The sequence below is a fragment of the Camarhynchus parvulus genome, unplaced genomic scaffold (genome assembly GCF_901933205.1).
Source record: "Camarhynchus parvulus unplaced genomic scaffold, STF_HiC, whole genome shotgun sequence".
Lineage (NCBI taxonomy): Eukaryota > Metazoa > Chordata > Aves > Passeriformes > Thraupidae > Camarhynchus > Camarhynchus parvulus.
In genome coordinates, this window is record NW_022148886.1 from 1 (window position 1) to 12,349 (window position 12,349).

General features: G+C 41.8%; 1 protein-coding gene across 1 annotated transcript; it reads left to right on the forward strand.

Moving 5' to 3' along the window:
- Positions 1–67: 67 nt before the first annotated feature.
- LOC115917148 (signal-induced proliferation-associated 1-like protein 3) lies at positions 68–8,775 on the forward strand. The gene is made up of 6 exons (XM_030970881.1): positions 68–151; positions 1,607–1,702; positions 3,587–3,692; positions 4,778–4,862; positions 6,660–6,818; positions 8,208–8,775. Exons 2-5 carry the CDS (start codon positions 1,636–1,638, stop codon positions 6,807–6,809), a joined length of 408 nt encoding a protein of 135 aa, XP_030826741.1. The 5' UTR covers positions 68–151; positions 1,607–1,635; the 3' UTR covers positions 6,810–6,818; positions 8,208–8,775.
- Positions 8,776–12,349: the final 3,574 nt, after the last annotated feature.

The following is a 12,349-nucleotide window of genomic DNA, read 5'->3' on the forward strand; positions in this document are numbered from 1 at the left end:
GGGGATATTTGGGGGATTTTTGGGGGAATTTTTAGGGAACTTTTAGGGAATTTTGGGGGATTTTTGGGGAATTTGCCGGAGGCGCTGCCGGGCGGCAGCCGGAACACGCTGCCCAACAGGAGAGACAGACACGGCGCCGACTGCAGGAAAGGTGGGGAAATTCCAAATATTTTTTATTTTTGGGGAAAATTTTGGGAATTTTGGGGAAAATTTGGGGATTTTTTGGGTGAATTTTGGGGATGTTGGGGGAATTTTTTTTGAAATTGTGGGATTATTTTGAGATTTTTTCGGGGAATTTTGGGGATTTTTGGGGTATTTTTAGGGATTTTTGGGGGGATATTTGGGGATTTTTTGGGAATTTTGGGGGATTTTTTGGGTGATTTTTTTTGAATTTTTGGGGATTTTTTGGGGGGATTTTTTTGGGAATTTTGGGAAATTTTTGGGTAAATTTTGAGGAATTTTTTGAGATTTTTGGGGGATTTTTTGGGAATTTTTGGGGAATTTTGGGGAAAATTTGGGTGAATTTTGGGGAATTTTTTGAGATTTTTGGGTGAATTCTGGGGAATTTTTGGGGATTTTTCGGGAATTTTTTAGGAATTTTTTGCAGGATTTTTGGGGAGAAATGGTTGAATTTTGGGGATTTTTGGGAATTTTTTGGGGAATTTTTTAGGAATTTTGGGGGATTTTTTGGGTGATTTTTCGGGAATTTTTTAGGGATTTTTGGGGGGATATTTGGGGGAATTTTTGGGGGAATTTTTGGGGAATTTTGGGGAATTTGCCGGAGGCGCTGCCGGGCGGCAGCCGGAACACGCTGCCCAACAGGAGAGACAGACACGGCGCCGACTGCAGGAAAGGTGGGGAAATTCCAAATATTTTTTATTTTTGGGGAAAATTTGGGGAATTTTGGGGAAAATTTGGGAATTTTTTTGGAAATTTTGGGGATTTTTTGAGTGAATTTTGGGGGTTTTTTGGATGAATTTTGGGGAATTTTGGGGGGAATTTTGGGGAATTTTTGGGTGAATTTTGGGGATTTTCTGGGGGATTTTGGGGCAGATTTTTGGGAATTTTGGGGAAGTTTTGGGGATTTTTGGGGGAATTTTTTTGGTGAATTTGGGGGAATTTCTGGTGAATTTTGGGGGATTTTCTGAGGAATTTTTGGGTGATTTTTCAGGAATTTTTAGGGATTTTGGGGGGATATTTGGGGGATTTTTGGGGGAATTTTTAGGGAACTTTTAGGGAATTTTGGGGGAATTTTGGGGAATTTGCCGGGCGCTGCCGGGCGGCAGCCGGAACACGCTGCCCAACAGGAGAGACAGACACGGCGCCGACTGCAGGAAAGGTGGGGAAATTCCAAATATTTTTTATTTTTGGGGAAAATTTGGGAATTTTGGTAAATTTGGGGAATTTTTGGGATTTTCCCCCCCAGGCCCCGTGGCCAGGCTGGACCCCGGCGCTGATGCCGCTGCCGGATTTGGGGATTTTGGGGTCAAAAATGGGAATTTTTTGCCGTTTCAACTCCGATTTTTTTGGGGATTTTTGGGGGAAAATTTTGGGGATTTTGGTAAATTTTGGGGAATTTGGGGAATTTTCGGGATTTCCCCCCCAGGCCCCGTGGCCAGGCTGGACCCGGCGCTGATGCCGCTCCCCGACACGGCCGGGCTCGAGTGGGCGACGCTCGTCAGCGCCGCCAAGGCCTACGAAGGTGAGAGCGGAACCAGGGGATTTCGGCAATTTTGGGCAATTTTGGGCAATTTTGGGCGATTTTGGGGAATTTTGGGGAATTTGGGAAAGTTTGGGGGGTTTTGGGGGTTTTTGGCTAATTTTGGGGTGGTTTTGGGGAATTTTGAGGTGGTTTTGGGGTAATTTTTAGGATCATTTTTGGGCTGATTTTGGGATATTTTTTGGGTGATTTTTGGGGTAATTTTGGGATTTTTTGGGTATATTTTGATGTATTTTTGGGATAATTCAGGCTGACTTTTTGGATGAATTTTGAGGTATTTTGGGGTAATTTTGTGCTGATTTTGGGGTATTTTTGGGATGGTTTTGGGGATAATTTAGGGGATATATTTTGGATATATTTGGGATAATTTGGCGTTGATTTTTGAATATTTTTGGGCTAATTTTGGGTTGATTTTTTGGGCTAATTTTGAGGTCAATTTTTGGCTGATTTTGGGATATTTTTGGAATAATTTTGGGGTATTTTTTGGGTGATTTTGGGGTAATTTTGGGTGATTTTTGGGTAAATTCGGATGTATTTTTGGGATAATTCAGGCTGAATTTTTGGATGAATTTGGAGGTATTTTTGGGCTATTTTGGGGGTGATTTTGGGATAATTAAGGGATCTTTTTTGGATATTTTTGGGCTAATTTTGCGATATTTTTCGGGATATCTTGGGAGTATTTTTGGGCTGTTTTTCGGGATATTTTGGGGTATTTTTGAGTGGTTTTGGGTTAATTTTTGGAATGTTTTGGGGAATGTTTTGGGTTAATTTTGGGATATTTTTTGGGATAATTTGGGGGTATTTTTGGGCTGATTTTGGGATATTTTTTGGGTGATTTTGGGGTATTTTTGGGCTGATTTTTTGGATGCATTTTGAGGTATTTTTGGGATAATTTTAGGGCAGTTTTGGGATAATTTTGGGATATTTTTGTGCTGATTTTGGGTGAATTTTGTGCATTTTTGGCCATTCCAGTGCAGCAAGCCGTGACCTTGTTCTCTCTGGGATAATTTGGGATAATTTGGGATATTTTTGTGCTGATTTTGGGGTAATTTTTGGTATTTTTGGGCCATTTCAGTGCAGCCGTTCCCTTTTGGGTATTTGATTTTGGGATATTTGGTCATTTTGCTGATTCGTGCAGCGCCGTGTCCCTGTTCTCTCTGGGATAATTTGGGATATATTTGGGATATTTTTGGGATATTTTGGTGCAGATTTTGGGTGAATTTTGTGCATTTTGGGCCATTCCAGTGCAGCGCGCCGTGTCCCTGTTCTCTCTGGGATAATTTGGGATATATTTGGGATATTTTGGTGCTGATTTTGGGGTAATTTTGTGGTATTTTTGGCTGATTCCAGTGCAGCGCGCCGTGTCCCTGTTCTCTCTGGGATAATTTGGGATATATTTGGGATAATTTGGGATATTTTGGTGCAGATTTTGGGTGAATTTTGTGCATTTTTGGCTGATTTCAGTGCAGCGCGCCGTGTCCCTGTTCTCTCTGGGATAATTTGGGATATTTTTGGGATATTTTTGTGCTGATTTTGGGGTAATTTTTGGTATTTTTGGCTGATTCCAGTGCAGCGCGCTGTGTTCCTGTTCTCTCTGGGATAATTTGGGATATTTTGGTGCAGATTTTGGGGTAATTTTTGGTATTTTTGGCTGATTCCAGTGCAGCGCGCCGTGTCCCTGTTCTCTCTGGGATAATTTGGGATATATTTGGGATAATTTGGGGATATTTTGGTGCAGATTTTGGGTGAATTTTGTGCATTTTTGGGTTCCAGTGCAGCGCGCCGTGTCCCTGTTCTCTCTGGGATAATTTGGGATATTTTGGTGCTGATTTTGGGGTAATTTTTGGTATTTTTGGCTGATTCCAGTGCAGCGCGCCGTGTCCCTGTTCTCTCTGGCCGACCCCGCCCTGAGCCCGGAGCCGCCCCCGGCCCCTCCCCCACCCCCGCGGGCAGCGCCCCTCCCCCCCCTCAGGTACCGCCCCCCGGATTCACCGGGATCGGGGAAGAGGGGAAATGGGAATTTATGGGGAAAAATGGAATTTTGGGGGGGTTTGGGGGGAAAAATGGGAATTTGGGGGTGGAAAAGGGGAAATTTTGGGGCAAAATGGGAATTTTGGGGGGTTTGGGGGAAAATGGGAATTTTGGGAGGGGAAATGGGGAGTTTGGGGGGATTTTGGGGGAAAATGGGGAATTTTGGGGGGAAAAATTGAAATTTGGGGGTGGAAAGGGGAAATTTTGGGGCAAAATGGGAATTTTGGGGGAATGGGAAATTTATGGGGAAAAACAGGAATTTTAGGGGGATTTGGGGAAAAAGGGGAAATTGGGGGGGAAAAAGGGGAAATTGGGGGTGGAAAATGGGAATTTATGGGGAAAAATGGGAATTTTGGGGGGAAAAAGGGAATTTTAGGGGGGATTTTAGGGGGAAAATGGGCATTTGGGGGTGGAAAATGGGAACCTTTGGGGGGAAAAAGGGAATTTTGAGGAATTTCGGGGGGAAAGGAAATTGGGGGTGTTTAGGGGGAGAAAAATGGAATTTTAAGGGGAAAAAAAGGAATTTGGGGGAATTTTTGGAGATTTTTAGGGTGAGAAAAGGAAATTTGGGGCAATTTGGTGGGAAAATGGGAATTTGGGTGGGAAAAGAGAAATTTGAGGGAATTTTTTGGGGGTTCAGGGAGGGAATTCGGGGCAAAAATGTGGAATTTTTGGGATTTTGGGATGGAATTTGGGAAAAAAGGAAAATGGGGGAAATTTGGGAGGAAATTTGGGGGGAAAAGTGGAAATTTTGGGGTGTTTGGGAGGGAATTTGGAAAAAATTGGAAAATTGGGGGAATTTGGGGTGAAAAAGTAAATTTGGGGGTGGGAAAAGGAAATTTGAGGCTTTTTTGGGGAAAAAAATTGGGAATTTAGGTGAAAAATAAGATTTTTTGGGGGTTTAAAAAAAGGATTTTGGGGCAAAATGTGAATTTTTAGGGATTGATGCTTCGGGGTTATTTGGGGGGTTTTTTGGTGAATTTCTTTCCCATTTTTTCCCAATTTTTCCCAAATTTTCCATGCCAGCCCCTCCCCAGCCCCCCTGGATCTGCCAGGAAAAGTTTCCCAGTTGGAGGCGATGCTGAAGCAGCTGCACAGCGACCTGGAAAAGGTGAGGGAGCCCCAAAATTGCCTTTTTTCCCCCCAAAATGGAATTATTTCCCAAAAAAATGGCATTTTTCCCAAAAAAATCCCCAAAAAAGGGATTATTCCCTAAAAAAAACTTTAAAAAATGGGATTATTTCCAAAAAATAAATCACATTTTTCCCTTAAAAAATCAGAATGATTCCCCAAAAATTCACATTTTCCCCTTAAAAAAAAATCAGAACTAATTCCTAAAAATTCCTTTTCCCCCTAAAATTCCCTCCAAAATGAAATTATTCCCCCAAAAAATGGCATTTTCCCAAAAAATGAGATTATTCCCTAAAAATTCACATTTTCCCCTTTAAAAAAATCAGAATTCCTAAAAATTCACTTTTTCCCCTTAAAAAAATCAAAATTAATTCCTAAAAATTCACATTTTTCCCTAAAAATTCCTTGTTTCCCCCCAAAAGGAAATTATTCCCCCCAAAAATGGCATTTTTCCCTTAAAATTCACTTTTTTTCCCCTTAAAAAATCAGAATTAATTCCTAAAAATTCACATTTTCCCCCTAAAAATTCCCTTTTTTTACCCCCAAAATTCCCTCCAAAATGAAAATATTCCCAAAAAATTGGCATTTTCTCCCAAAAAATATAAAGGGATTATTCCCTAAAACAAATCACATTTTTCCCTTAAAAAAATCAGAATTATTCCCTAAAAATTCACATTTTTCCCCTAAAAATTCCCTTTTTTCCCCCCAAAATGAATTTTTTTTCCTCCAATGGAAATTGGCATTTTTCCCTAATAAATTCGCTTTTTCCCCTTAAAAAATTAGAATTCATTCCTAAAAATTCACATTTTTCCCCAAAAATTCCCTTTTTCCCCCCCAAATTCCCTCCAAAATGGAATTATTCCCCCAAAAAAAGGCATTTTCCCCGAAGAAATCCCAAAAAAATGGGATTATTCCCTAAAAATTCACATTTTCCCTTTAAAAAAAATCCCCCTTTTTTGCCCAAAAATCCCTTTTTTTTGCTAAGAAATCCCCATTATTTGTCCAAAAATCTCAATTTTTTTTCTAAAAAATCCCCGTTTTTTGCCCAAAATCCCCTCTTTTTTTTTTTTTGCTAAATAATCCCCGTTATTTTCCCAAAAATCTCAATTTTTTGTTTAAAAATCCCCATTTTTTTCCCAAAAATCTCAATTTTTTGACTAAAAAATCCCCATTTTTTGCCCAAAACCCCCCCTTTTTTTTTTGCTAAATAATCCCTGTTATTTTCCCAAAAATCTCAATTTTTGCTAAAAAATCGCTGTTTTTTTGCCCAAAGCCCCCATATTTTTTTGCTTAAAAATCCCCCTTATTTTCCCAAAACCCCCCTTTTTTTTGCTAAAAAATCCCTATTTTTTTGCTAAAAAATCCCTCTTTTTTTGGCTATAAAATCCCCATTATTTGCCCAAAAACCCCCTTTTCTTTTTTTGCTAAAAAATCCCCCTTTTTTTTCCCCCAAATCCCCCTTTTTTTTGTTAAAAAATCCCCATTTTTTGCCCAAAAAATTGCAATTTTTTTGCTAAAAGAAATCCCCATTTTTTGCCTAAAATCTCCCCTTTATTTTTCTAAAAAATCCCCATTTTTTCCCCCAAAAATCTCAATTTTTTTTGCTAAAAAATCCCCGTTGTTTTGGCTAAAAAATCCCCATTTTTTACCCAAAAATCTCAATTTCTTGCTAAAAAATCCCTGTTTTTGCCCAAAACTCCCAATTTTTTCCCTCAAAAATTTGGAATTTTCCCCAAATTTTGATTTTTTGCCCCAAATTTGGGTTTTTTCCCCGCAGGAGAAGCAGGACAAGGTGTTCCTGCAGGCCGAGGTGGCCAACCTGCGGCAGAACAACCGGCGCCTGCAGCAGGAGTCCAACTCGGCCGCGCGGCAGCTCCGGCGCATGGCGCGGATCTTCTCCGGAGCTTCTGGCCACCAGGAACCCTGAACTGGGACAGACTGGGATGGACTGGGAGTGACTGGGATGGGACAAACTGGGATGGACTGGGATGGACTGGGATGACGCAGCTCCCTGGGATCAGCGCTGGATCTTCTCCGGAGCTTCTGGCCACCAGGAACCCTGAACTGGGACAGACTGGGATGGACTGGGAGTGACTGGGAGTGACTGGGACAAACTGGGATGGACTGGGATGGACTGGGATGGACTGGGATGGAGAAATCCCCTGGGATCAGCAGCTCCGGCGCATGGCCGGATCTTCTCCGGAGCTTCTGGGCACCAGGAACCCTGAACTGGGACAGACTGGGACAGACTGGGAGTGACTGGGAGTGACTGGGACAAACTGGGATGGACTGGGATGGAGAAATCCCCCGGGATCAGCAGCTGGAGTGACTCAAACGGTGGGGGATGGGAACCGGATCTTCGTCCGGATCTTTCGCTTCTGGCCACCAGGAACCCTGAACTGGGACAGACTGGGACAAACTGGGATGGACTGCGAGTGACTGGGACAAACTGGGATGGACTGGGATGGAGAAATTCCCTTGGATCCCTTGGGATCAGCAGCTCCGGCGCATGGCGAGGATCTTCTCCGGAGCTTCTGGCCACCAGGAACCCTGAACTGGGACAGACTGGGACAAACTGGGATGGACTGGGAGCAACTGGGATGGACTGGGATGGAACTGGGAGCGACTGGGATGGAGAAATCCCCCTGGATCCCCCGGGATCAGCAGCTCTGGGGCTTCTCCAGGATCTTCTCAGGAGCTTCTGGGCACCAGGAACCCTGAACTGGGACAGACTGGGACAAACTGGGATGGACTGGGAGCAACGGGTATGGACTGGGATGGAACTGGGACAAACTGGGATGGAGAAATCCCCCGGGATCAGCAGCTCCGGCGCATGGCGCGGATCTTCTCCGGAGCTTCTGGCCACCAGGAACCCTGAACTGGGACAGACTGGGATGGACTGGGATGGAACTGGGAGGGACTGGGATGGAGAAATCCCCCTGGATCCCCCGGGATCAGCAGCTCTGGGGCTTCTCCAGGATCTTCTCCGGAGCTTCTGGGCACCAGGAACCCTGAACTGGGACAGACTGGGACAAACTGGGATGGACTGGGACAAACTGGGATGGACTGGGATGGACTGGAATGGAACTGGCAAACCGGGATGGAGACCCCGGGATCAGCAGCTCCGGCATGGCGCGGATCTTCTCCGGAGCTTCTGGCCACCAGGAACCCTGAACTGGGACATGGGATGGACTGGGACAAGACTGGGATGGACTGGGGAGCTCTAACTGGGATGGACTGGGATGGACTGGGACAAACTGGGATGGACTGGGAGCAACTGGGATGGACTGGGACAAACTGGGATGGACTGGGAGCAACTGGGATGGACTGGGATGGACTGGGACAAACTGGGATGGACTGGGAGCGACTGGGACCCAGAATTCTCCTCCTGGGATGGAGAGATGGGATCTGAGACCTCTCCTGAAGATCCAGAAGGTTCCATTGAGATCCAGAACCTTCCAGAAGGACCCAAGGCCTTCCTGATGGGGATCACGAGCTCCTGAGGGACCCAGAACCTTCCTGAGGGACCCAGAACCTTCCGTGGAATTCCAGAAGCTTCCATGTGGGACCAAGACCTTCGTGATGGGCCCTAGAACCTTCCATGGAATTCCAGAAGCTTCCAAAGAGAACCAGGACCCTTCCTGTGGCTCCAGAAGATTCCAGAAGGACCCAAGGCCATTCCTGAGGGACCCAGAAGCTCCCATGGAATTCCAGAACCTTCTACAAGGATCCAGAACCTTCCATAGGAGACCAAGACGGCTCCTGTGGGTCCAGAACATTCCAGGAGCTTCCAGAACCTTCCAAAGAGGACCAAGACTCTTCCTGTGGCTCCAGAAGATTCCAGAAGGACCCAGAACCTTCCAGGAGAAACCAAGGCCATTCCTGAGGGACCCAGAACCCAGAACCTTCCATATGGGCCCAGAACCCCTCCCGTGGCTCCAGAACCTTCCAGAAGAACCCAGAAAGTTCCAGAGGGACCCAAGGCCGTTCTTGAGGGACCCAGAACATTCCAGGAGCTTCCAGAACCTTCCAAACAGGACCAAGGCCACTCCTGAGGGATCCGGAAGATTCCAGGGAGATCCAGAAGGTTCCAGAACTTTCCATGAGGGACCAAGAACTTTCCTGAGAGATCCAGAACATTCCATGGAATTCCAGGAGGGTCCAGAACATTCCAGAAGGTTCCAGGTTCCTCCTGCGGATCCAGAACTTTCCGTGGGATTCCAGAACCTTCCGTGAAGGACCCAGAACATTCCAGGTGGGATTGGAAACCTTCCAGAGGATTCCAGAACCTTCCATGGAATTCCAGACATTCCAGGATTTTTCTATGGGATTCCAGAACCTTCCACAGGGATCCACAACTTTTAACGGAATTCCAGAACTTTCCAGGGGGATCCAGAAATTCCAGAACTTTCCGTGGAATTCCAGAATTTTCCACAGGGATCCAGAAATTCCAGAACTTTCTATGGATTTCCAGAACTTTCCATGGAATTCCAGAACCTTCCAGGTGCTTCCACAGGGATCCAGAACTTTCCATGGAATTCCAGAACTTTCCATGGAGATCCAGAAATTCCAGAACTTTCCATGGAATTCCAGAACTTTCCAGGTGCTTCCACAGGGATCCAGAACTTTCCACGGAGATCCAGAAATTCCAGAACCTTCCATGGAATTCCAGAACTTTCCACGGAGATGCAGGAATTCCAGAACTTTCCATGGGATTCCAGAACTTTCCATGGGATTCCAGAACTTTCCATGGGATTCCAGAAACTTCCAGGTGCTTCCACAGGGATCCAGAACCTTCCATGGACTTCCAGAACTTTCCACAGAGATCCAGAATTTCCAGAACTTTCCGTGGAATTCCAGAACCTTCTATGGGAATTTCAGAACTTCCAGAATCTTCCATGGGATTCCAGAACTTTCCAGGCGCTTCCACAGGGATCCAGAAGTTTCTTATGGAATTATGGGGATTCCAGAACTTCCAGAACTTTCCGTGGAATTCCAGAACTTTCCACAGGGATCCAGAAATTTCCAGAACTTTCCATGGAATTCCAGAACCTTCCAGGTGCTTCCACAGGGATCCAGAACCTTCCACAGGGATCCAAAAATTCCAGAACTTTCCATGGAATTCCAGAACTTTCCATGGAATTCCAGAACTTTCCACAGGGATCCAGAACCTTCCGTGGAATTCCAGAAGCTTCCCGAGGGTCCCAGGCCCCTCCCCCAGCCCCAGAATTCCCAGAATTCCCTCGGGAAAAGGGGGAGGGGCCCCCCCAAGGCAATAAGAGCCCCTCCCCCCTCGTTAGGGGAGGGCTCCAATCTTTCATTAATAATAATGAATGAATGAATGAATAATAATGAACGAGAAATAATTAATAATAATTAAGGAGCTTCCAGGCGTGGCAATCCAGGCACTTTGATCCCGAAAAATTCCTTTAAAATTCCCAAAAATTTCCCCAAAAAATTCTAAAAATATTCCCTAAAATTTCAAAAAAAATCCTAAAAATTCCCTAAAAATTCCCTAAAATTTCCCAAAAAAATTCCTTAAAATTCCCTAAAATTTTAAAAAAAATTCCCTAAAAATTCCCTAAAATTTCCCCAAAAATTCCTAAAAAATTCCCTAAAATTTCCCCAAAAATTCCTAAAAAATTCTCCAAAATTTCCCAAAAAATTCCTAAAAAATTTCCAAAAAATTCCCTAAAAATTAAAAAAAAATTTTGCTAAAAATCCCTAAAAAACCTTCTTAAAATTTCCTCCAAACTTCCTTTACAATTCCTAAAAATTCCCAAAAAATATTCTTTAAAATTCCTACAAAAATCCCAAGAGATTCCCTAAAATTTCCTAAAAATTTCCAAAAAAAATCCTAAAAAATTCCCCTAAAAATTCTCAAAATATCCCTAAAAATTTCTACCAAATTCCCGTAAAAATCCTAAAAAATTCCTTTAAAATTTCCTAAAAATTCCTAAAAAAATTCCAAAAAAATTCCCTAAAAATTCCCTAAAAATTAGAAAAAAAACCCTAAAAATTTCCTTTAAATTCCTAAACATTTTCATTAAAATTTCCTAAAAACTCCTTCAAAATTCCTTTAAAATTTTGTAAAAAATTCCAAAAAATTCCCTAAAAATTCCGTTAAAATTCCCTAAAAACTCCTTCAAAATCCCTCTAAAATTTTGTAAAAAATTCCCAAAAATTCCCTAAAAACTCCTTAAAAATTACTTTAAAATTTTGTAGAAATTTCCAAAAAATTCCCTAAAATTTCCGTTAAAATTTCCTAAAAACTCCTTAAAAATCCCTCTAAAATTTTGTAAAAAAATTCCCAAAAAATTCCCTAAAAATTCCTTTAAAATTTCCTAAAAACTCCTTAAAATTTCCTCTAAAATTTTGTTTAAAATCAAAAAAAAATTCCCTAAAAATTCCCTAAAAATTTCCTTTAAAAATTCCTAAAAATTCCTTTAAAAATTCCTAAAAATTCCCCCAAAATTCCTTTAAATTCCTTTTAAAAAATCTAAAAATTCCTTAAAATATTCCTTTAAAAGTTCCCTAAAAATTTCATTAAAATTCCCTAAAACCTCCTAAAAAATCCTTAAAAATCCCTTCAAAAATCCTAAAAAATTCCTAAAAATTCCTTCAAAATTCCTCTAAAATTTTGTAAAAAATTTCCTAAAAATTCCCAAAAAATTCCTTTAAAATCCTTTTTAAAAATTCCTAAAAATTCCCCAAAAATTCCTTTAAATTCCTTTTAAAAATCCTAAAAATTCCTTTAAAATTTCCTTTAAAATTTCCCTTAAAATTTCATTAAAATTCCCTAAAACCTCCTAAAAAAATCCTTAAAAATCCCTTTAAAAATCCTAAAAATTCCTTTAAAATTTCCTAAAAACTCCTTAAAAATTCCTCTAAAATTTTGTAAAAAATTCCCAAAAAATTCCCTAAAAATTCCTTTAAAATGCCTTTTAAAAATTCCTAAAAATTCCTTAAAATTCCCTTTAAAATTTCCTTAAAATTCCTTTTAAAATCCCTAAAAATTCCTTTAAAATTTCCCTTAAAATTTCATTAAAATTCCCTAAAACCTCCTAAAAAAATTCTTAAAAATCCCTTTAAAAATCCTAAAAATTCCTAAAAATTCCCCCAAAAATTCCCCCAAATTCCCTAAATTATTTCCTGGAGCGGCTCAGGGTTCCACACCCCTCCCCCTTCATTCCCAAAATTCCCAAAAATCCCAAAAAATCCCCAAATTCCCGTTTTTAAAACACTATATTTGTATAAATGGCAACGTTTTTAACCCAAATCCCGAAGTTTTTTCCCCATTTTTTTTGCTGGTTTTGGGATGGGGGAAATTCCCCAAATTTCCCCCCAAAATTCCCCAAATTTCCCCAAAATTTCCCCCAAAATCCCAAAAAATTTGGGATTTTTTTCCTTTTTTTTCCCTTTTTTTGTCTTATTTAATCCCCTCCCCTTTCCCGGAAGATTTTGGTG